Source organism: Mobula birostris, unplaced genomic scaffold (genome assembly GCF_030028105.1).
Source record: "Mobula birostris isolate sMobBir1 unplaced genomic scaffold, sMobBir1.hap1 scaffold_838, whole genome shotgun sequence".
Taxonomy (NCBI): Eukaryota; Metazoa; Chordata; class Chondrichthyes; order Myliobatiformes; family Myliobatidae; genus Mobula; species Mobula birostris.
Window position 1 is genome coordinate 62,917 of NW_027278555.1, and position 24,598 is coordinate 87,514.

Consider the following 24,598-nt stretch of genomic DNA (forward strand, 5'->3'; position numbering starts at 1 on the left):
TATTCTAGTCCTCCTGAAATGAATTCTAACATTACATTTGCCTTCCTCACCACCGACTCAACCTGCAAAGTAACCTTCAGGGAATCCTGCACAAGGACTCCCAAGTCCCTTTGCACCTCAGATTTTTGTATTGTCTCTCCATTTAGAAAATAGTCAACCCTTTCATTTCTTCTACCAAAGTGCATGACCAAACACCTCCCAACACTGTATTCCACCTGCCATTTCTTTGCCCATTCTCCTAATCTGTCTCCAATCTTCTGTAGCCTCTTTACTTCCTCAGAACTACCTGCCCCTCCACCCATCTTCATATTGTCTGCAAATTTTGCAACAAAGCCATCGATTTCATCAACCAAATCATTGACATATAACATAAAAAGAATCGGCCCCAACACAGATCACTGTGAAACACTAGTTACCAGCAGCCAAGCAGAAAAGGCTCCCTTTATTCCCACTCTTCTCTCCTGCCAACCAGCTACTGCTTCATCTCTGCTGTTACCCTTCCTGTTATACCATGGGCTCGTAGCTTGTTAAAGAGCCTCGTGTGTGGCACCTTGTCCAAGGCCTTCTGAAAATCCAAGTACACATCAACCAATTCTCCTTTTTCTATCCTGCTTGTTTCTTCAAAGCATTCCAACATCTTTGTCAGGCAAGATTTTCCTTTGAGGAAACCATGCTGACTACGGCCTACTTTATCAAGTGCCTCCAAGTACCCCGAGACCTCATCCTTAATAATCAACTCCAAACACTGAGGTCAGATGAACTGGCCTAGTTTCCTTCCTTCTCCCTCCCTCCTTTTCTGAAGAGTGAAGTGACATTTGCAATTTTCCAGTCTTCCAGAACCATTGCAGAATCGAGTGATTCTTGAAAGATCATTACTAATACTTCAGCCACCTCTTTCAAAACGCTGGGGTGTACACCATCTGGTCCAGGTGACCTATCTGCATTCAGACCTTTCAGCTTCCTGAGAACCTTCTCTCTAGTAATGGTAACTTCATGACCGCTGACACTTGGAACTTCTACCATACTGCTAGTGTCTTCCACAGTGAAGACTGACGCAAAATACTTATTCAGTTTGTCCACCATTTCCTTGTCCCCCATTACTACCTCTCCAATATCATTTTCCAGCAGTCTGATATCTATTCTCACCTCTCTTTTACACTTCATGTGTCTGAAGAAACGTTTGGTATCCTCTTTAATATTATTGGCTAGCTTACTTTTGTATTCCATCTTTACCGTCTTATTTACTTTTTTAGTTGTCTTTGTTGGTTTTTAAAAGCTTCCCAGTCCTCTAACTTCCCACTAATTTTTGCTCTATTATATGCCCTCTCTTTGGCTTTTATTTTGGCTTTGACTTCCCTCGTTAACCATGGTTGTGTCATCTTGCCTTTAGAATACTTTTTCCTCTTTGGGATGTGTATGTCCTGCGCCTTCCGAATTGCTTCCAGAAACTCCAGCCATTGCTGCTCTGTCGTCGTTCCTACCAGTGTTCTTTTCCAATCGATTCTGGCCAGCTCCTCTCTCACACCTCTGTAATTCCCTTTACTCCACTGTAATACTGATACATCTGACTTTAGCTTCTCCTTCTTAAATGTCATGGTGAATTTGATCATATTATGATCACTTTCCCCTAAGGGTTCTTTTACCTTGAGCTCTCTAATCAATTCCAGTTCACTGCACAACACCCAATCCAGAATGGCTGATCCTCTACTGGGCTCGACCACAAGCTGCTCTAAAAAGCCATCTCGTCAGTACTCTAGAAGTTCACCCTCCTGGAATCCCAATCTACCTGCATTTTGAAGTCCCCATGTCTACTGTAACATTACCCTTGTGGCATGCATTTTTTAATCTCCTGCTGTAATTTATAGGCCACATCCTTTCTACTGTCTGGGTGGTCTTTTTACCCTTGCAGTTCCTTAGCTCTATACACAAAGATTCAACCCTATGTCACCTCTTTTTAATTATTTGATTTCATTTTTTAACCAAAAGAGCAACGCCACCCCCTCTGCCTTCCTGCCTATCTTTTCAATACAATGTATAACCTTGGACATTAAGCTCCCAGCTACAATCATCTTTCAGCCATGATTCAGTGATGCCCACAAAATGATACATGCCAATATGTAATTGTGCTACAAGTTCACTGATCTTATTCCATATACTGCACACATTCAAATATAAAACCTACAGTCCTATATTTTCAATTTTGTCCACCTTTTATATTGTAACTCATCCTGTTGGTTGCAATTTTGCCCTATCAACAGCCTCTCCTCATTACATGTTGCCTCTATTTGTAAACCAGCTACCTCATCTTCAGCACTATCATCCATCTACGATACTTCTTGCATTGAGATATTGGCAGCTCAGGACACTGGTCGCACCATGCTCAACCTTTTGATTCCTGATTCTGTCTGTGGCCGTACCAACATCGGCCTCCATAACCTCTCCACTAACTGCTCTGGCACTCTGGTTCCCATTCCCCTGCAGCTCTAGATTAAATCCACAAATCTTCCCGCTAGGATATTAGTCCCCTTCCAGTTCAGGTGCAAACCGTCCCTTCTGTACAGGTCCCACCTTCCCTGGAAGGGAGCCCAGTAATCCAAAAATCTGAAGCCCTTCCTCCTACCCCAACTCAATGGCTACATATAAAACCGTGTAATCTTCCTAGTTCATGCCTCACGAGCACGCGGCACGGGTAGCAATCCTGAGATCACAACCCAGGCAGTCCTGCCCTTGAACTTAGCACCTCACTCCCTGAAGTCTCCGTGCAGAGCCTACACGTACTGGTTAGTGGGACATTTGGTAATTGTAAACTGTCCTGTGATTAGATCATGGTTAAATGGGGGTTGCTGGGGAACAGGGTTGGAAAGCCCAAAATTCTCTAAATAAAAATAAAAATAACCCTTGGGAGGCGATACACCCTCTGGTGCAGAGCTGATACTAAACAACAACACCATTGGCCCCCACTCTCTCCTGCTGCTCCCTCCCCCTCCCCTGATCGACCTCATCTCCACCCTCCTGTACAACCCCTGTCTCCCATTCACATCCAAAACTCACTGACTAACCTCCCTCTGGAGGAGAGAGAATCTCAGAGATTCGGTGGGGGTTTAGGAAAGAATCTCCACCTGGAATCACTTTTAGTCGCGAAGGAGGGGCTCTCCCCGACACCCGTTCCCCTCGTCCCCAGCACTTACCAGAAAAGAGCGTTGTCCTGCACTCTCTGCCTGTTACAGGTCTTTACTCCTCTGCCATTCCTTACAATGTAAATATTGAAAAACAACTAGGTTCTCATCCAACTGATAAGATTGAGTCACTCACAAACAAATGCTCTGTAAACTTTGCTCTTCTTTCTTCAGAAGCTACGACACATGCCAGACTACAGTTACACTTTCAACACTATAGCTCCAAGTAAACCCCTGACCCCCGGGAGTCAGCATTTCCCCTACAACTGGATCCTCGACTTCCTACCAACAGACAGGCTACCAGTAAAGGTCGGCAGCAACACCTCCCTACGATTACTCGTGTAACAGGCTGTGCCTTCAACCTTGTGCTCTGCTCCCTGTGCACGCATAACTGCGTGACCAGATTGTGCACTAACTCCATCTACAAGATTGCAGGTGACACCACCGTAGTGAGGTGTATCTCAAATAATGAAGTGTCAGGCCACTGGAAGAAGACAGAGAGCTCAGTCACATGGTATCACGACGGGGGGAGTATGCAAGCTCCTGTCTACATCAGTGGCACTGAGGTCAAACAGAGTTGAGTCCCTAGATATGAACACCTCCCGTCCTGGTCACATTAACACCACGGCCAAGAGTGGTCACCAGAGCCTCCACTTCCTGAGGAGGCTAAATAAATTTGGCATGCACCGTGGACCCACGCCAATATTTTATTCATGCACCGTAGAAAGCACTCTGTGTGGGTGCACCACAGCTTGATAGGGCAACTGCTCAGCCTGTGACCGCAAGAGAATACAGAGAGCTGTGGACACAGCTGAGCACTTCACAGAAACCTCATGGGCTTTCTCTACACCTCCTGCTGCCTCAATGAGACAGCCAAGATAATCAGAGACCCCACTCACCCTGAGCAGTCTCCCTTTTTCCCTCTCCCATCAGGCAAAAGCCTAAAAGCACGTACCACCAGCCTCAAGGACAGCTTCTACCCAGCTGTTATCAGACTATGAAATAGCTGGGTAGTGAGAGTGTCTGTCCAGGCTCCAGTATCTCTCCGGGGGGGGGATTTGGCGTAGTGGTAATCACCACTGGATCAGTAATCCAGAGACCCAGTTATACGCTGGGGACGTGTGCTTGAATCCCACCATGGCAGATGGTGAATTTAATTCAATAAAAATATCTGATAACTGTGAAACCATGTCGATTGCTGTAAAAACGCATCGGGTTCAGTAATGCCCTTTAGTGTCGTTCCTACCTAGTCTGGCCTCTATGTGACTCCAGGCCCACAGCTCTTCAATGCCCTCTGAAATAGCCCAGCAAACCATTCAGTTCAATCCAATCGCTAAACATAAAATAATAAGGAATAAACCTGGACGGATAACCCGGCATTGGCCTAGGCACTGGAACTGACTACGGCAAAACCAGCCCTGTTAACCCTGCAAAGTCCTCCTTACTGATCCGACGACTTGTGCCAAAGTTGGGACAGCTGTCTCACAGACTGGTCAAGCAAAAGCCTGACATCGTTGTACTGATGGATTCGCCATGATGAGGCTAAACTCAGGTTGGAGGAGCAACAGCTCATATACCGTCTAGGTAGTCTCTCGCCCCTTGGTATGAATATAGAATTTTCCAACTTCCAGTAATTCCCTCTCCCTATGTCACTCTGCCCCCTCCTCCAGCTGCCTATCACCTCCCTCTACTACCCATTGTGTTTTCCCCTGTTCCTCCTTCATCTCTCCCGCCTATCACCTCCCCCACCCCTTTATCTTTATCTTTCCCCTTACTGGTTTTTCACCTGGAACCTACCAGCCTTCTCCTTCCCACCCTCCCCCCAACTTCTTTATAGGGCCTCTGCCCCTTCCCTCTACAGTCCTGACGAAGGGTTCCGGCCCGAAACGTTGACTCACTGTTTCCACGGATGCTGCCCGACCTGCTGAGTTCCTCCAGCGTGTTGTGAGTGTTGCTTTGACCCCAGCATCTGCAGAGTATTTTGTATTGTATTCTGAATCATACTTTGCAGTTAACATTCTGGACCCCACCATCACCATTCCTGGGTATGTACTGGCACAGTGGTATACAGCAGAGAGCAAATTGCCCTGGCAACACTCAACATCGACTCTGGACTACATGAAGTGTCACGGCCCCAGGTTAAACACGGGCCAGGAAACCTCTTGCTGATTACCACGACCCGTCCTCCCTCAGCTGATGAATCAGTGCTTCTCCACGCTGAGTAGCACATTGAGGGTGGCTAGGGCACAGAACGTACTCTGGGTGGGGATCTCAATGTCCATCACCAAGAGTGGCTCACTAGTACCACCACAGACCGAGCTGATCGGGTCCTACTGGACATGGCTACTAGACTGGGACTACAGCAGGCGGTGAGGGGAAAACACACACGACCTCATTCTCACCAATCCGCCTGCCGCAGAAGCAGCTGTACATGACAGCATTGGTAGAAGTGACTACCACACAGTATTTGTGGAGACTAAATCATGTCTCCACATTGAACAAACCCTCCACCGCATTGTGTGTCACTCTCTCTCTCTGGCTATCCATCCCATAGGATGATGACGGTTCCTTTCAGTCAGTTAGTGGGGTTTGATATGTGCGTCCTGGAGTGGCTGTACAGGCCGATCCTTGACGGGCACTGCTTGCCACATACTTGGCAGGTGAGGCCTGGAGGGGCAGCGGGGGCAGAAGCTCTGTTGTGGCGCTTCCTGTGCCTTTCCTCTGTTGCCTCGTTGAGCTTGTTCTCAGCAGTGTCCACACCTTTTCTGATGGCGTCCCTCCACTGTGAGCCACCTTGAGTCAGATCCTCCCATGTTGATGGGGCAATGTCAGCTTTCTTGAGGCTCCTGAGCAGAACATCCTTGTACCGTAGTCGCTGGCCTCCTCGTTTTTGGATACCACTGGATAGTTGGCCGCACAAGATATCCTTGGGCAGTCTTCCGTCAGGCATTCTGACAACATGTCCTGCCCAGCACAGTGGGCTGACATCACCAAGGTTGAAACTGCTGGCATTCTGTCACTACCACCATGCCACCTGGGATAGACTTCGAACAGCTCCAGTAACCCAAGACTGGGCATCTATGAGGCTGAGGCACTGTGAGCCATCAGAAGCAGCAGAATTGTACTCAATTACAGTCCATAAACTCACGGTCCGGCATCTTCCCCACGCTAACATTACCAGCAGGCCAGGGGATCAACCCTGGCTCAATGAAAAGTGCAGGAGGGCATGTCGAGAACAATACCAGGCAAACCTCAAAATGGGCACCACCCTAATGAAGCCACAGTACAGGACTACCTGCATGCCAAACACCATAAGCAGCAAGTAACAGAGAGAGCTGAGTGGTCCCACAACCAACGGATCAGACCTAAGCTCTGTAGCCCTGCCACGTCCAGCCGTGAATGGTGGTGGACAATCAAATAGCTCACTGGGGGAGGAGGCTCCACAAATATCCCCATCCTCGATGATAGAGGGGCCCAGCACACCCGTGCAAAGGATAAGGCTGAGGCATTTGCAAGCATCTTCAGTCAGAAGTGCCGAGTAGATGATCCAGCTCGGCCTCCTCCAGAAGTCCCCAGCTTCCCTGATGTCAGTACGCAGCCAATCCGATTCACTCCACGTGATATCAGGAAACGACTGAAAGCACTGGATACTGCAAAGGCCATGGGTCCAGACAAAATCCCGGAAATAGTCCTGAAGACTTGTGCTCCAGAACTTGGCACGTCACTGGCCAAGCTGTTCCAGGACAGCTACAACACCAGCATCTACCCCGCAATGTGGGAAGTTGCCCAGGTATGTCCGGTACACAAGAAACAGGACAAGTCCAGCCAATTACCGTCTTATCAGCCTACTCTCAATCATCAGCAAAGTCATGGAAGGAGTTATCAACAGTGCTATCATGTACTACCTACTCGGCAATAACCTGCTTACGGATGCCCAGTGTGGGTTCTGTCAAGGCCACTCAGCTCCTGACCTCATCACCTCCTTGGTCCAAACATGGACCAAAGAGCTAAATACCAGAGGTGAGGTGAGAGGGATAGCCCTCGACATCAAGGCAGCATTTGACCAAGTATGGCATCAAGGTGCCCTAGCTAAAATGGAGTCAATGGGAATTAGGGGAAAACCCTCCGCTGGTTGGAATCATACCTGACTCAAAGGAAGATGGTTGTGGTGGCTGGACGTCAATCATCTCACCCTCAGGACATCACTGCAGGAGTTCCTCAAGGAAGTGTCCGAGAGCCAACCATCTTCAGCTGCTTCATCAATGACCTTCCTACTGTCATGAGGTCAGAAGTGGGGATATTCGCAGATGATTGCACAATGATCTGCACCATTTCTGATTCCTCAGATAGTGAAGCAGTTCATACACAAATGCAGCAGGACCTGGTCAATATCCAGGCTTGGCTGACAAGTGACAAGTAACATTCGAGCCACACAAGTACCAGGCAATGACCATCTCCAACAAGAGAGGCTCTAACCATTGTCCCTTGATATTCAGTGGCATCACCATCATTGTATCCCCTACTATCAACATCCTGGGAGTTACCATTGACAGGAAACTGAACTAGCCTAGCCATATAAACACCATGGCTACCACAGCAGGTCAAAGGCTAGGAATTCTGCGGCGCGTAACTCATATCCTGACTCCCCAAAGCCTGTCCACCATCTACAAGGCTCAGGTCAGGAGTGTAATGGAATACTCGCCACTCGCCTGGATGAGTGCAGCTCCATCAACACTCAAGAAGCTTGGCACCATCCAGTACAAGGCAGCCCACTTGATTATTACCCCTTCCACAAGCATCTAATCCCACCACCATCGATGAACAGTTGCAGCAGTGTGTACTATCTACAAGATGCACTGCAACAACACACCAAAGTAAGGCAGCACCTTCCAGACCCACGACCACTACCATCCAGAAGGACAAGAACAGCAGATACCTGGGAACACCACCACTTGGAAATCCCCCTTCAAGTCACTCATCATCCAGACTTGGACGCATATCACCGTTCCTTCATCATTGCTGGGTCAAAATCATGGAATTCCCTCCCTAACAGCACTGTGGGTGTACCTACACCTCAGAGACTGCAGCGGTTCAAGAAGGCAGCTCATCAGCACCTTCTCAAGGGCAACTAGGGATGGGCAATAAATGCTGGCTAAGCTGACAATGCCCACATCCCGTAAATGAACAAATAAAAAAAGTGTGTGTGTGTCTCTCTCTATCTGCCTGTGTGCATAGATACAGATTTTTCTCACTCCCTCCCCACCCCACATGTTCTTTGATGGCCTCCCACCTGCCAGAGATGTTTGAGTCGGTGGATAAATTGGGCACTGCGAATTGCCTCCTCAGTGTGTGGGTGAGGGTTGGAATCTGGAGGGTGCAGATGGGATAGTGGGGGTGGGGGGGAGGAAATAAGTTTGAGATTGTTCCATAATTCAGCATAAACTAGATAGGTTGAATGGCCTCCATCACAAAAAAATGGGGAAAGATCCTAAAAGCTTATAGAGGTGTATACAAGCACAAAGGGCACAGACAGAGCGGATGAATATGGTTTCTCTCCCCAGAGAAAACTAGAACCAAGGGGATTTAAGAGACCAGAATGTGGTGGGTCCTGTTACACCACCATCAAGATCTCTTACCATACCGTCCCATAGTCACACTCTGGAAAGTCTGATCACTGGGTTTCTACCCCGAGTTTAGGCAGAGACTGAAGACTGCAGCATCAGCAGTGAGGACCAGGGAGGTTTGGACAAGGGAAGCACAGGAGCGCCTACAGGACTGCTTTGAATCGGTAGTCTGGACTGTATTCAGGGATCCATCTTCGAGTCTGAATAAGTACGCCACAGCTGTCACAGACTTCATTAAAACCAGTGTGGATGAGTGTGTGCTTTCAAAAACATACCGTATATACCTGAATCAAAAGCCAGGAGGTTCTTAGCCTGCTGAGGGCTAGATGTGTGGCATTCAAGTCTCGTGACCCAGGACTATACAAGGCGGCCAGGTACAACTTCCAGAGGGTTATCTCAAGAGCAAAGGAACAATTTCGAATGAGGTTGGAGGAGGAATTGGAGGTACGTCAGCTCTGGCAGGGTTGGCAGGCCATTGCTCCCTATAAAGTGAAACTGCAGTAAATCCTTGCAGTGCCCAGTGACCCCTGCCTCGGAGGCCGACGTCAGGCTGCCTTTCAGAAGGGTGAACCCACACAAGGACACAGGCCCCAATGGGGTACCTGGTAGGGCTCTGAAAACCTGGGCCAACCAAAGGCGATAGTGTTCAAAGACATTGCGGCAGTCAGTTTCAAATGGGCAACAATCATACCAGTGCCCAAGAAGAGCAGCCTTAACGACAATCGCCCAGTAGCACTCACATCTACAGTGATGAAATGCCTTGAGAGGTTGGTCATGGCTAGAATCAACTCCTACCTCAGCAAGGACCTGGACCCACTGCAGTTTGCCTTTCGCCGCAATAGGTCTACAGCGAACACGATCTCATTGGCCCTTCACGCAGCCTTGGATCACCTGGACAATACTAATACTTGTGTCAGGCTGCTGTTTACTGACTACAGCTCAGCGTTTAATACGATCATTCCTACAGTTCAAATAAAAAGCTCCAACACCTGGGCATCTACCAGTGGACTTCCTCAATGGAAGCACACAGTCTGTTGATCAGAAATAACATCTCAACCTCGCTGGCAGCCAACAGTAGTGCACCTCATCGCTCTTCTCTCTCTAGAACATAAGAAATAGGAGCAGGAGTAGGCCATCCGGCCCATTGAGCCTGCCCCGCCATTCAATAAGATCATCGCTGATCTGTCCGTAAACTCAGCTCCACCTTCCTGCCTTTTCCCCATAACCCTTAGTTCCCCTACTTTGTAAAAATCTATCTAACTGTATCTTAAATATATTTAGTGAAGAAGTCTCAACTGCTTCCCTGGGCAGAGAATTCCACAGATTCACCACTCTCTGGGAAAAACAGTTTCTCCTCATCTCCGTCCTAAATCTTCTCCCCTGAATCTTGAGGCAATGTCCCCTAGTTCTAGTCTCACCTGCCAATGGAAACAACTTTCCTACTTCTATCTTATCTATCCCTTTCAAAATTTTGTATGTTTCCATAAGATATCCTCTCATTCTTCTGAACTCCAGAGAGTATAGTCCCAGGCGATTCAATCTCTCCTTTCATCCCTGGGATCAACCTGGTGAACCTCCTCTGCACTGCCTCCAAAGCCAGTATATCCTTCCTCAAGTATGGAGATCAGAACTGCACACAGTACTCCAGGAGCGGCCTCACCAGTACCCTGTACAGTTGCAGCATGACCTCCCTGCTCTGGAATTCAATCCCTCTAGCAATGAAGGCCAACATTCCATTCACATTCTGAATAACCTGCTGTACCTGCAAGCCAACTTTTTGCGATTCATGCACAAGCACTCCCAAGTCCTTCTGAACAACAGCATGCTGCAATCCTTCACCATTTAAATAATAATCTGCTCTTCTATTATTCCTTCCAAAGTGGATGATCTTGCATTTACCGACATTGTATTCCGTCTGCCAGACCCTGGCCCACTCATTTAACCTATCTATATCCCTCTGCAGACTCTCCACATCCTCTGCACAATTTGCGTTTCCACTCAGTTTAGTGTCATCAGCAAATTTTGCTACGCTACACTCAGTCCCCTCTTCCAAACCATCAGTGTAAATGGTAAACAGCTGCGGGCCCAGCACCGACCCCTGTGGCACCCCACTCACCACTGACCGCCAACTGGAGAAACACCCATTTATACCAACTCCCTGCCTTCTATAGGTTAACCAATCCACTATCCATACCAATACACTTCCTCCATCTCCATGCATCTCATATCTTATTTATTAGTCTATTGTGCGGCACCTTATCAAACGCCTTCTGGAAATCCAAGTATATGATATCCACCTGTTCCCCTCTATTCACTGCACTCATTACGTCCTCAAAGAACTCCAGTAAGTTTGTCAAACAGGACCTGCCCTTTCTGAATCCACGCTGCGTCTGTCTAATGGAACCACTCCTTTCTAAATGTTTCGCTATTTCTTCCTTAATGACAGCATCAAGCATTTTCCTGACTACAGATGTTAAGCTAGCTGGCCTATAGTTGCCCGTCAACATGAGGAAATCTGCAGATGCTGGAACTTCAAGCAACACACATAAAAGTTGCTGGTGAACGCAGCAGGCCAGGCAGCATCCACAGGAAGAGGTCCTCTTCCCATAGATGCTGCCCGGCCTGCTGCGTTCACCAGCAGTTATAGTTGCCTGTCTTTTGCTTACATCCTTTTTTAAAAAGTGGTGTGACATTTGCTGTCTTCCAATCTGCCAGGACCTGCCCAGAGTCTGGAGACTTTTGGTAAGTGATTACCATCACATCTACTATAACCTTCGCCAGTTCCTTCAGCACCCTGGGATGCATCCCATCAGGACCAGGGGACTCATCTACCTTCAGGCCCTCTTGTTTGCTCATCACTATCTCTTTAGTGACAATGATTTTATCAAGGTCCTCACCTCCCATTTCGTCCATAACGTCATTCTTTGGCATATTAGATGTGTCCTCCACCGTGAAGACCAACACAAAATAGTCATTCAATGCCTCAGCCATTTCCTTATCACCCAATATCAATTTCCCCTTCTCGTCTTCCAAGGGACCTACGTCGACTTTAGCCATCCTCTTCCGCTTTATATATTTATAAAAACTTTTGCTGATTTTATATTTTGTGCTAATTTATTTTCATACTCTACCTTCTCTTTCCTTATTTCTTGTTTAGTTGTTCTCCGTAGCTTTTTTTAAAAAAGTTTTCCCAATCCTCCAGTCTCCCACTAATCTTTGCGACTTTATACACAAGCTTTTAATTTGATACTATCTTTTATTTCCTTAGTTATCTAAGGCTGGCTATCTCCACACTTACTGTCCTTACTTTTGACTGGAATATACTTTGAAAGTATAATCTCTTTGGAAGTATTCCACTGTTCCTCAACTGTCCTACCAAATAGCCTGTGCTCCCAATCCACATTAGCCAGCTCCTCCCTCATCCCATTGTCGTCTCCCTTGTTCAAGCAGAATACACTACTTTTAGATCTAACTGTTTCATCCTCCATCTGTATGCGAAATTCAATCATACTATGATCACTCTTTCTAAGAGGATCCCTGACTACAAGATATTTAATCTGACCTGTGTCATTACACAAGACTAGATCTAAGATGGTATTTTCCCTTGTAGGTTCACTAACATGCTACTCAAGAAAGCCATCACGGATGCATTCTATGAAGTCCTCCCCAAGACTTCCTTGACCAACCTGATTCAGGTTGAAGTGGAAGTTAAAATCCCCCATGACAACTGCCGTTCCGTTCTTACCAGCCCCAGTTATTTCTTGGTTAGTCGCCTCTGCCACTTCAATATTTTTATTAGGTGGCCTATAGACAACTCCCACCAGTGATTTTTTTCCTTTACTATTCCTAATCTCTACCCAGATAGACTCAACATTCTGCTCCGTAGATCTTGTATCGTCTCGCACAATCACCCTGATCTCATCTTTAATTAAGAGCGCCAATCCACCTCCTTTGCCTTCCTGCCCATCTTTCCATATTACCTGATACCCTTGGATATTTAATTCCCAGTCATCTCCACCTTGCAACCAGGTTTCTGTAATGGCCACTAAATCATATGCCTTTGTACTGACCTGCGCCACAAGTTCACTAACTTTGTTTTTAATACTACGGGCATTTAGATAAAGTGCCCATATACTCATTGTCTTTTTAGAATCTAGTGACCTATGCAATTTTTGCTTTTTACTTTTATGCACTCTGCTCTTACCTTTTTCTTCACTAACTCTAGCTTTGGTCTCTGCATCGCTTCCCTCTTCTTTTCTGTGTGGGTTCCCATCCCCCTGCCATATTAGTTTAAAACCTCCCCAATAACACTAGAAAACAATCTCCCTGGGACATTGATCCCGGCCCTGCACAGATGTAGACCATCCGGACAGTACTGGTCCCACCTCCCCCAAAAGTGATTCCAATGCCCCAAGAATCTGAAACCCTCCCTCCTGCACGACATATTCATTCTAGCTATCCTGCTATTCCAACTCTGGCTGGCACGTGGTACCAGAAATAATGCTGAGATTATTACCTTTGAGGTCCTACTCTTTAATTTATCTTCTAGCTCCCTAAATTCAGCTTGCAGGACCTCATCCCGCTTTCTTCCTATATGGTCACCTGCCCTAACATGACCTACTTGCCTTACTCAATTTCTAAAATTAGTTTTAGTACTTTTACTCTATGGAATTAAATCAAACCAATCACATTTCAAAATATCACTCTTCATTATTTGTGCTTGTGCCATTGAAATAAAACCTCAATCGTTCATTTGTTAATAGCTGCAAAATTGAAGTGTAATGACTGAAAGAAATAATTTCTACAACGCATCAAGAAAATCCATGGAGTGACTGAGAGGAACCATATGACCAGCTCTGAGTGCAGCAAGACAGCTCCAGTGCTATATTCAAGTTTGCTGATAACATCACTGTTGTAGGCTGAATCAAACATGATGGTGAATCAGCATATAGGAGGGAGGTTGAAAATCTGGTTGAGTGGTGCCACAACAACCACTTAATATCAGCAAGACCATATCTCTACGCCCATGACTGTGGGGCTAGGCACAGCTCAAATGTCATTTGTGAATTTGTTGATGATACAGCCATTGTTGGCAGGATTCCAGCTGGTGACAAAGAGATCCATCAGCTGGCTGAGCGATGGCACAGCAACAATGCTGCACTCACTGCCAGGAAGACCAAAGAACTGCTTGTGGAGCTCAGGAAGGGTAGGTCAAGAGAACACCCACCAGTTCTCACCGAGAGATCAGACTGTGCCCCATTCCAGCTCTGCTTCCCTCCCTGATGAGCTCAATTACTTCTACGCTCGCTTTGACCAAGAGAACAAGGAGGTCACCCTCAAAGCGGATCTCCCACCTGGTGAACTGCCTCTCACTTTCCACCCTCTAAGTTTGCACCATCCTGAGCAGGGTGAATGTACGGAAGGCAGCTGGTCCGGATGGAATACCTGGCTGTGTGCTCAGAGTCTGTGCAGGGCAGTTGGCCAGGGTCTTCATGGACATTTTTAATCTGTCCCTGGCCCAGGCAGTTGTCCCCACAAGCTTCAAGATCGCCACCATCGTGCCAGTGCCGAAGCATTCCACTGCTGCGGGTCTGAATGACTTCTGTCCAGTTGCACTCACCCCCATCATTGCAAAGTGCTTTGAGAGACTGGTTCTATCACATCTGAAATCCTGTCTGCCCACTACCCTGGACCCCCATCAATTTGCCTATCGCACCACCAGGTCAACAGAGGATGCCATCTCCACAGCACTTCACTCTGCCCTGACCCACCTGGATAGCCCCAACTCTTACGTCAGAATGCTGTTCATTGACTTTAGTTCGGCATTCAATACTGTGATCCCCTCCAAGCTGATCGCCAAACTTTGCCAGCTTGGTATCAGCTCATCCCTCTGCAATTGGACCTTGGGCTTTCTGACTAACAGACCCCAGTCAGTTAAGTTAGACAACCTCTCCTCCTCCACTCTCACCCTGAACACCAGGCGTGCCTCAAGGCTGTGTGCTGAGCCCTCTTCTGTACTCCCTTTTCACCTATGACTGCGTTCCTGTACATGGTTCTAACTCCATAATCAAGTTTGCAGACACCATGGTGGTTGGCCTGATCAGAGGGGATGACGAGACGGCCTACAGGGATGAGGTCCAGCACCTGGCTGCGTGGTGTGCCGACAACAACCTGGCCCTTAACACCCAGAAGACCAAGGAGATCACTGTGGACTTCAGGCATGCTAGGAACCACACTCATGTCCCCATCTACATCAACGGAGCTGTAGGATCTCACCTGGTCCCTGAACTCCTCCATCCTGATCAAAAAGGAGCAATAGCGCCATTATTTCCTGTGGAGCACCAAGAAAGCTCACCTCTGTCCCAGGATACTGATGGACTTTTACCGCTGTACCATTGAGAGCACACTCACCAACTGCATCTCAGTGTGGTATGGCAATTGTCCAGTTTCGGACCACAAAGCACTCCAGCGTGTGGTGAAAACTGCCAGCGGATTATCGGCACCCAATTGCCCACCATTGCGAGCATCTACCATAAACGCTGCCTGGGCAGGGCAAAAAGCATTATCAGGGATGCATCTCACTCTAACCATGGACTTTTTAACTCTCCTCCCATCCAGTAGGCGCTACAGGAGCCTCCGCTCCCGCACCAGCAGGCACAGGAAGAGCTTCTTCCCTGAGGTTGTGACCCTGCTGAACCTCACATCACAGTGCTAAGCAGTATTGCACCCATATTGTAGTGTTTCTGTACTTTTATATTTGTGTGCTGTAGACTTTTTATTCACAGTTATTTTGTAAATAACACTATTCTTTGCATTCCTGGTCAGATGCTAACTGCATTTCATTGGCTTTGTATCTGTACTTGGCACAATGACAATAAAGTTGAATCTAATCAGAAGTGAAAAGGGTGTGCAATTTCAAGTTCCTAGGTGTCAACGTCTCTGAAGATTGTACACAGGAACAGAATGGGTACAGGGAGGATCGACAGGGTCATGGCCCAGGGAACCGGAAGGTGGTGTGGGGAGAACGTTTCTTTTTTTGGAAAATCTAGAACCGGGTTTCACTATGTAACAGGGTCACATTCTTGTCTCTCCAGTCCCTTACTCTTCCTCCTCCCTCGCCCTCCACTCCCAACTACACCTCCAACTCCCTCACCCTCCACTACCTCCTCCTGCCGCTCCCCTCCACTCCCAACTACTCCTCCTCTCTCACCCTCCACTACCTCCTCCTGCCGCTCCCCTCCACTCCCAACTACTCCTCCTCTCTCACCCTCCACTACCTCCTCCTGCCGCTCCCCTCCACTCCCAACTACACCTCCAACTCCCTCACCCTCCACTCCCAACTACTCCTCCTCTCTCACCCTCCACTACCTCCTCCTGCCGCTCCCCTCCACTCCCAACTACTCCTCCTCTCTCACCCTCCACTACCTCCTCCTGCCGCTCCCCTCCACTCCCAACTACTCCTCCTCTCTCACCCTCCACTACCTCCTCCTGCCGCTCCCCTCCACTCCCAACTACTCCTCCTCTCTCACCCTCCACTACCTCCTCCTGCCGCTCCCCTCCACTCCCAACTACACCTCCAACTCCCTCACCCTCCACTCCCAACTACTCCTCCTCTCTCACCCTCCACTACCTCCTCCTGCCGCTCCCCTCCACTCCCAACTACTCCTCCTCTCTCACCCTCCACTACCTCCTCCTGCCGCTCCCCTCCACTCCCAACTACTCCTCCTCTCTCACCCTCCACTACCTCCTCCTGCCGCTCCCCTCCACTCCCAACTACTCCTCCTCTCTCACCCTCCACTACCTCCTCCTGCCGCTCCCCTGCACTCCCAACTACTCCTCCTCTCTCACCCTCCACTACCTCCTCCTGCCGCTCCCCTCCACTCCCAACTACTCCTCCTCTCTCACCCTCCACTACCTCCTCCTGCCGCTCCCCTCCACTCCCAACTACTCCTCCTCTCTCACCCTCCACTACCTCCTCCTGCCGCTCCCCTCCACTCCCAACTACTCCTCCTCTCTCACCCTCCACTACCTCCTCCTGCCGCTCCCCTCCACTCCCAACTACACTTCCTCCCTCACTCTCTACCACCTACACCTCCTCCCTCACCCTCCACTACCTGCTCCCCTCCTCCTCCATCCATTTCTCCGCACCCCTCTCCCTCCCTCACTCACCTCCGCCTCCGCCTCCGCCTCCGAGGACTGCGTTCCGGGCGCGGTTCCGGCCCTCCCCCCCGGCGGAGTCTCGGTCACATGGGCACCGGTAGGCGGGGCCAGCCGGAGGACCGCGCGGGGGAGCCGGGGACATTGGGAGGACCATACCGGGGCAGCGCGAAACCCGGGGACGACCGACACTGAGGGCGGACGGTCAAGTGGCGCTTCTCGGGAAATCGGACGAACTCGGATCGCTGGCGAAAGCGAAGGGCCCGAGTTCGAGGGCGCCAGCTACAGATTCGGACATGACATCCTAGGCGTTGCAGAACTGATTTAAAGGACCGATTGCACCCTGGGATACTGGAGGACTAATTGTGGGAGGACCACAACTTCCTTGTTCCGAGTCCTGGTGGTGCCGGCGTCCGACCATGAGCAAGCCTAGCCTGGCGGTGTTCGACCTGGGTGAGTGCGTGGCCGCGGGAAGGAGCAGGCGGCAGGTTTCCCGTTATCTGCCGTTGGTGGTGGGGTGGGGGTCCCGCTTGCCTGTGCCAGCCCGGCGGGCGGGAAGAGGTCGGGGTTGTGGGCCAGTGACTGCCGCGGATCTGGTGAGCGGTCCCAGTGGTGGCGAGGGCGAGGGAGCGGATGAGTTTACCCCGCGTGGGGTTGAGACTGTTTGACCCAGGACGAGCCTGTTAACGCTCCCGAATGGAGCCTTGAGTCCGCCTCCAGCCTGATCTCGCCCGAGGTCGCTGCTACTGTCGCCTCGTGCAACCCAAAACCGTGGAAATCCTGGTCTCAGCAGAGGGGGTTCTTCATTCCTCTCTGCAACCCAAAGCAGACCAGTCCTGGTCTCGCCCTTTCTTCAAATCAGTAACTCAGACCATAGAATAGTATAGCACAGGAACCAGCTAAAAATAAATTTTAAAAACCCCCCAAGCCCATCCCTCCACCTTCCTCCCATTCACGAGTCTATCTAACCTTCTCCTAAAAGCCCCTATTGTATTCGCCTGTACCACTATACCAGGCATCCAGCACTCTGAGTAAAAAGTTTACCCCTCAAATCCCCATCGAACCTTTCCCCTCTCACCATCAATCCATGCCCTCTGGTATCAGACATCTCAACCCTGGGAATCGGATGCTCTCTGTCCACTCTATCTATGCCTCTCATAATCTTGTAAACCTCTGTCAGATCTCCCCTCAGCCTCCGCCACCCCAGAGAAAACAACCCAAGTTTAACCAGCCTCTCGTGATCGCACATGCCCTCGAAACCAGGCAGCATCCTGGTAAATCTCTTCTGCACCCTCTCCAAAGCCTCAACACCCTTCCTGTAGTGGGGTGACCAGAACAGTAACTTGTCTTTCTCCCCCCCCCCCCGCAGTTGTAATAAAGGATTCAGTTTGATATATTTACTCTGTTTCTCCTCTACAGACACTGCTAGACCTCCTGAGCATCTACAGCTTTGTTAGATAAATTTAAAAAAATGCTTCTGTGGAGCAGTTTTTAAGATCATGGGGCTTGAGTGTAGCCACCTGTGATTGTAGAAGAGGGTCTAGCACAGGCAGTGATGCTCCTTTGTGCTCAGACACCCTGGGTCTCTTCCCCCGTCGTCCAGAGAGGCAAGGAGCTCCAGTATGTCCCTACAAAGATGGACAATCCCGCGCAGCCGACTCTGTACTGTCACAGTGGAGGACCCTGTGATGGGGTTTACGGGGAGGTGGCAGTGCGCCGGTTGTGGTTTTTGGGGAGGGTTAACATGTTGCTGTCCATTTCTCTTCTCCTGCACAGATTATACCCTCTGGCCATTTTGGGTGGATACTCATGTAGACCCACCCTTCAAGAAAAGCAGGTCTGTTTTGATTGTCTGTATGCTGACCATTCAGTCGTAGTCCTCGAACCACCCAATGAATGTTAGTCCATCCACCCCTCGCTCAAATCAGTAGATACAGTTCATCCTCGTACGTCTCCCTCCTCCAACACACACCCTCTCCACATTCTTCCCCCTCACTGCACTCTTTCTCCAACTTCTAATACTATCGCACACCCCCCTCGTTGCACGCACTCTCCCTCCATCCCCATCTTCTCCCCGACTCTACTTTCTCCCCCTTCACCAACACACCTTTCCTCCACCCCTCCCTGTCCCTACTCTCTCTCACTGTACACTTCATTACACACCCTTCATCCACTTCCTGCCTTCTCCAACCACACATCGTCCTCCCCCTCTTCCTTCATCCTCGTCCTTGTGTCCCCATCCTCTCTTCCTTCATCCCCGTCCTTCTGTCCCCACCACTCTTCCCCAGCCCTCTCCCTCTTCCACAATCCAAACCCCGATCGGCTCTCTCTCCCATCTTGCTGCCCCTTCCCTCATTCTAACTCTGCTCTCCCGCCGCCTCCCCAGGACGGGTGAGATTTTGGACAGCATTGGCCGTACCATCCACCTATACCCGGAGGTGCGAGACGTGCTGCAGAGTCTACACCAGGATGGGATCCTGATCGCTGCTGCGTCCCGGTGAGTCTTCCGCTCGCGTCCCCACGCGTGTGCGCCCTCGGTGCTGTGTCGAGGCAGTCACGTCCTCTCCCTCCCTCTCTCCACAGCACAGGCGAGGTGGAGGGAGCCGAGCAGCTGCTGCGTCTCTTCAGTCTGGATCACTACTTCTGCCAACGGGAGATCTACCCGGGATCCAAGGTCACCCACTTCCGCAGGTGGGTGGCTCTGACACGACACAGTGGGGGAGGGTGGAGAGTGGGCAGCGGGCAGACAGGTGACGGGGGTAGGGCCACCGGAAGCGCAAATTATGAGGCTATAAGGCTAGAACTTGCGGGTGTGAATTGGGATGATGATTTTGCAGGGAAATGTACTATGGACAAGTGGTCGATGTTTAGAGATCTCTTGCGGGATGTAAGGGATAATTTGTCCCGGTGAGGAAGATAAAGAATGGTAGGGTGAAGGAACCACGGGTGACAAGTGAGGTGGAAAATCTAGTCAGGTGGAAGAAGGCAGCATACATGAGGTTTAGGAAGCAAGGATCAGGTGGGTCTATTGAGGAATATAGGGAAGCAAGAAAGGAGCTTAAGGGGCTGAGAAGAGCAAGAAGGGGGCCTGAGAAGGCCTTGGTGAGTAGGGTAAAGGAAAACCCCAAGGCATTCTTCAATTATGTGAAGAAAAAAATGATGACAGGAGTGAAGGTAGGACCGATTAGAGATAAAGGTGGGAGATGTGCCTGCAGGCTGTGGAAGTGAGCGAGGTCCTCAACGAATACTTCTCTTCGGTATTCACCAATGAGAGGGAACTTGATGATGGTGAGGACAATATGAGTGAGGTTGATGTTCTGGAGCTTGTTGATATTAAGGGAGAGGAGGTGTTGGAGTTGTTAAAATACATTAGGACGGATAAGTCCCCAGGGCCTGATGGAATATTCCCCAGGATACTGCACGAGGCGAGGGAAGAGATTGCTGAGCCTCTGGCTAGGACCTTTATGTCCTCGTTGTCCACGGGAATGGTACCGGAGGATTGGAGGGAGGCGAATGTTGTCCCCTTATTCAAAAAAGGTAGTAGGGATAGTCCAGGTAATTATAGAAAAGTGAGCCTTACGTCTGTGGTGGGAAAGCTGGTAGAAAAGATTCTTAGAGATAGGATCTATGGGCATTTAGAGAATCATGGTCTGATCAGGGACAGTCAGCATGGCTTTGTGAAGGGCAGATCGTGCCTAACAAGCCTAATAGAGTTCTTTGAGGAGGTGACCAGGCATATAGATGAGGGTAGTGCAGTGGATGTGATCTATATGAATTTTAGTAAGGCATTTGACAAGGTTCCACACGGTAGGCTTATTCAGAAAGTTAGAAGGCATGGGATCCAGGGAAGTTTGGCCGGGTGGATTCAGAATTGGCTTGCCTGCAGAAGGCAGAGGGTATGGTGGAGGGAGTACATTCAGATTGGAGGATTGTGACTGGTGGTGTCCCATAAGGATCTGTTCTGGGACCTCTACTTTTCGTGATTTTTATTAACGACCTGGATGTTGGGGTAGAAGGGGGGGTTGGCAAGTTTGCAGATGACGCAAAGGTTGGTGGTGCTGTAGATAGTGTAGAGGATTGTCAAAGATTGCAGAGAGACATTGATAGGATGCAGAAGTGGCAGATGGAGTTCAACCCGGAGAAGTGTGAGGTGGTACACTTTGGAAGGACAAACTCCAAGGCAGAGTACAAAGTAAATGGCAGGATACTTGGTAGTGTGGACGAGCAGAGGGATCTGGGGGTACATGTCCACAGATCCCTGAAAGTTGCCTCACAGGTGGATAGGGTAGTTAAGAAAGCTTATAGAAACATAGAAAATAGGTGCAGGAATAGGCCATTCAGCCCTTCAAGCCCGCACCGCCATTTATTATGATCATGGCTGATCATCCAACTCAGAACCCTGCACCAGCCTTCCCTCAATACCCCAATCCCCATAGCCACAAGGGCCATATCTAACTCCCTCTTAAATATAGCCAATGAACTGGCCTCAACTGTTTCCTGTGGCAGAGAATTCCACAGATTCACCACTCTCTGTGTGAAGTTTTTCCTAATCTCAGTCCTAAAAGGCTTCCCCTTTATCCTCAAACTGTGACCCCTCGTTCTGGACTTCCCCAACATCGGGAACAATCTTCCTGCATCTAGCCTGTCCAATCCCTTTAGGATTTTATACGTTTCAATCAGATCCCCCCTCCATCTTCTAAATTCCAACGAGTACAAGCCCAGTTCATCCAGTCTTTCTTCTTATGGGGTGTTAGCTTTCATAAGTTGAGGGACAGAGTTTAAGAGTCGCGAGGTAATGATGTGGCTCTATAAAACTCTGGTTAGGCCACACTTGGAGTACTGTGTCTAGTTCTGGTTGCCTCAATATGGGAAGGATATGGAAGCATTGGAAAGGGTACAGAGGAGATTTACCAGGATGCTGCCTGGTTTAGAGAGTATGCATTATGATCAGAGATTAAGGGAGCTAGGGCTTTACTCTTTGGAGAGGAGGAGGATGAGAGGAGACATAATAGAGGTGTACAAGATAATAAGAGGAATAGATAGAGTGGATAGCCAGTGCCTCTTCCCCAGGGCACCACTGCTCAATACAAGAGGACATGGCTTTAAGGTAAGGGGTGGGAAGTTCAAGGGGGATATTAGAGGAAGGTTCTTTACTCAGAGAGTGGTTGGTGCGTGGAATGCACTGCCTGAGTCAGTGGTGGAGGCAGATACACTAGTGAAGTTTAAGAGACTACTAGACAGGTATATGGAGGAATTTAAGGTGGGGGGCTTATATAGGAGGCAGGGTTTGAGGATCGGCATAACATTGTGGGCCGAAGGGCCTGTACTGTGCTGTACTATTCTACGTTCTATGCCGAGCATGGTCTCATTCTTTATGCTTTACCCCCTCTCAACCCACATCCTCCCTCTAACCCTTCCCTGCTCTCTCCTCCACCCCTCCAATCCCACATCCTGTCTAACCCCTCGCTGTCCTCTCTCCCCAATCTACTCCCCCACCCCCAATGGTCACTGATCTCCACAACCTCCTTCCCTGCTCTTTTCCCCCTACCATCCCACTCCCCTAACCTCTTACCCCTCCCTCCCCCCCCCCCCACCAGAATCAGAGAGGGGACAGGCCTGTCGTACGACCAGATGATCTTCTTCGACGATGAGCACCGGAACATTGTGGAGGTCGGCAAGTTAGGTAAGGGTGCTGGACGTCCACTTCTGAGCCCCCCCGCCTGCTCTCCCCACCAGTGGGGATTAAATAGGAGGGCAGTGCTGCCAACCTCCCTGCTCAGTCCTTCGTCCGCTCTTGCTTAGAATCACCCCTCGGCAATCAATGCTGCCCCCCGCCCCCCAACGTCCGCCCAGCCTGACGCCCCCACTCCTGTTTGACTCGGCTCCAGAATCACTCGCTCTCTCCCCTGCAGGAGTTCTCTGCGTCCCGGTCAGCAAGGGGATGTCACTGAAGCTGCTGCAGAAAGGGCTGGTGGAATTCGCTCGGCGATCGGGAGCAGGCGGCGGGGCGCTGGAGCAGTGACAGGGGCCCCCGCCTGCAGAGTTGCTCCCCTCCGCCCGGGACCAGCGTGATAGCGAGCCTCTGCCAACCGACAGAGAGGGCGACCAGACTTCCCACCAGTTTGCAACGTGGTGATCGAAACCAGGGGACAGTGAGAAGGCCACTCATCCCCTTCGTGCCAGACTTGCCCACTGCCTGCAGCCGGATCTCCCCCTACCCCAGGTTCTGTGCGCCACCCTCGGGACCCAGTCTGGAGAAATGCAGGAGGGGTGGAGCTGTACTGCAGTTGGCATGGTGCTTTCACAGGGTTAAGTCAATGCTGGAGGTGCAGGTCACCGTGGTAACGAAGCAGATCGCACGATGCCATTACAGCTCAGTTCAGGTGCGTGGGTTTCCTCTCACAGCCCAAAGGCGTACCGGTTAGTAGGTTAATTGGTCATTGTAAATGGTCCTGTGATTAGGCTAGGGTTAAATTGGTGGGCCAGAAGGGCCCACTCCCCACTGTATCTCAAAATAGATAAAGACTAGAAACCTCTCCTTGCAAACCCAGGGGTCATCCCAGTGAACCTTCTCTGCCTCTCCTCTGTCCCCCGTCCCCCCCACCCCAAAAGGACCGTCACAGAAAGCTCCTGGTGCCTGGTGCTGAGACAGGAGCGACTCTGGGGTGGGCAGTGGGGGTCACGGAGAACGTGCGACTCCGCACACCGACAGAGGTCGAGTTCAAGCTGAAGTCCCGGTCCTCGAAAGTCCCAAGCCTGGGTTTCCTCTGGGTGTTCCTGTTCCTTTCCACCTTCCAAAGGCACGCTGATTAATTTCACAAGGGTGTAATTGGTTGTTGGGCTGACGGGCCTATTTCTGTCTTATAAATAAATCAATCAAAATAAACAAACTTGGGTTGTTTTCTCTGGGGTGGGAAAGGCTGAGGGGAGACGTACTCGAGTTTATGAGTAATGGAGATAGAGTGGATAGCTGGTATCTTTTATCTTTCTCCTAGGGGCAAGGGAAATCGGGGGAGGGGGCAGAATGTTTAAAGGAGATGTTCGGGGCAAATTTTCTTGTACACAAGTCTGGTGGGTGCCTGGAATGTAATGTGGAATGGAACGATTGGTATTAGAGGAAAGCACGGCATATTGGGGACAGGGTTCGGGCCAGTGCATCTACATGAAACATTACCATCATCAGAGATCCCCAGCACCCAGGCCCTGCTCTTTTCTTGCTGCTGCCATCAGATAGACAGCACAACAGCTTCAGGCTTTGCAACACCAGGTTCAACAACAGTTATGACCCCTCATATCAGGCTCTTGAATAAAAGGGGATAACTACACTCGTTTGCCCATCATTGAAATGTTCCTACTACCAACGATCTTACTTTAATGACTATCTTGTTATTTCATGTTTGTTACATTGCTATTTACTTCCATTTGCATTGGCACAGTTTGCTGTCTTCTGCGCTCTGTCTGATCTTTCAGTTGTCCTGTCATCGTTACTATTCTATAGATTTGCTGGATATCAATGCGCTCTGAACTTTGCAGTAGACCACAGCACAGAGGAACCTGCCCCTCACTCCTGTTTCCACTGGAGCTCAGAAAGGACTGAGTAAAGCGAAGTATTGTGTCAGCCAGTGATAGATGCTTGAAGAA

The 24,598-nt window shown here is 49.6% G+C and overlaps 2 protein-coding genes across 2 annotated transcripts in view; one reads left to right on the forward strand and one right to left on the reverse strand.

Annotated features, from left to right (window-relative positions):
- Positions 1-17,244, reverse strand: part of LOC140193772 (dehydrogenase/reductase SDR family member 1-like) — a gene marked incomplete at its 3' end in the record, with an annotated part of 40,502 nt that extends 23,258 nt beyond the window's left edge. Inside the window, exon 1 of the mRNA XM_072250941.1 lies at positions 16,970-17,244. Within this exon, the coding sequence (XP_072107042.1) occupies positions 16,970-17,114 (145 nt within the window). The remainder of the gene's footprint in view (positions 1-16,969) is intronic.
- On the forward strand, positions 17,061-23,847 carry mdp1 (magnesium dependent phosphatase 1). Its single transcript, XM_072250940.1, has 6 exons — positions 17,061-17,410; positions 18,734-18,794; positions 19,344-19,454; positions 19,541-19,648; positions 22,555-22,640; positions 22,870-23,847. The coding sequence occupies exons 1-6, from the start codon at positions 17,377-17,379 to the stop codon at positions 22,977-22,979; spliced, it is 510 nt and encodes a 169-aa protein (XP_072107041.1). The 5' UTR covers positions 17,061-17,376; the 3' UTR covers positions 22,980-23,847.
- The last annotated feature ends 751 nt before the right edge of the window (positions 23,848-24,598 follow it).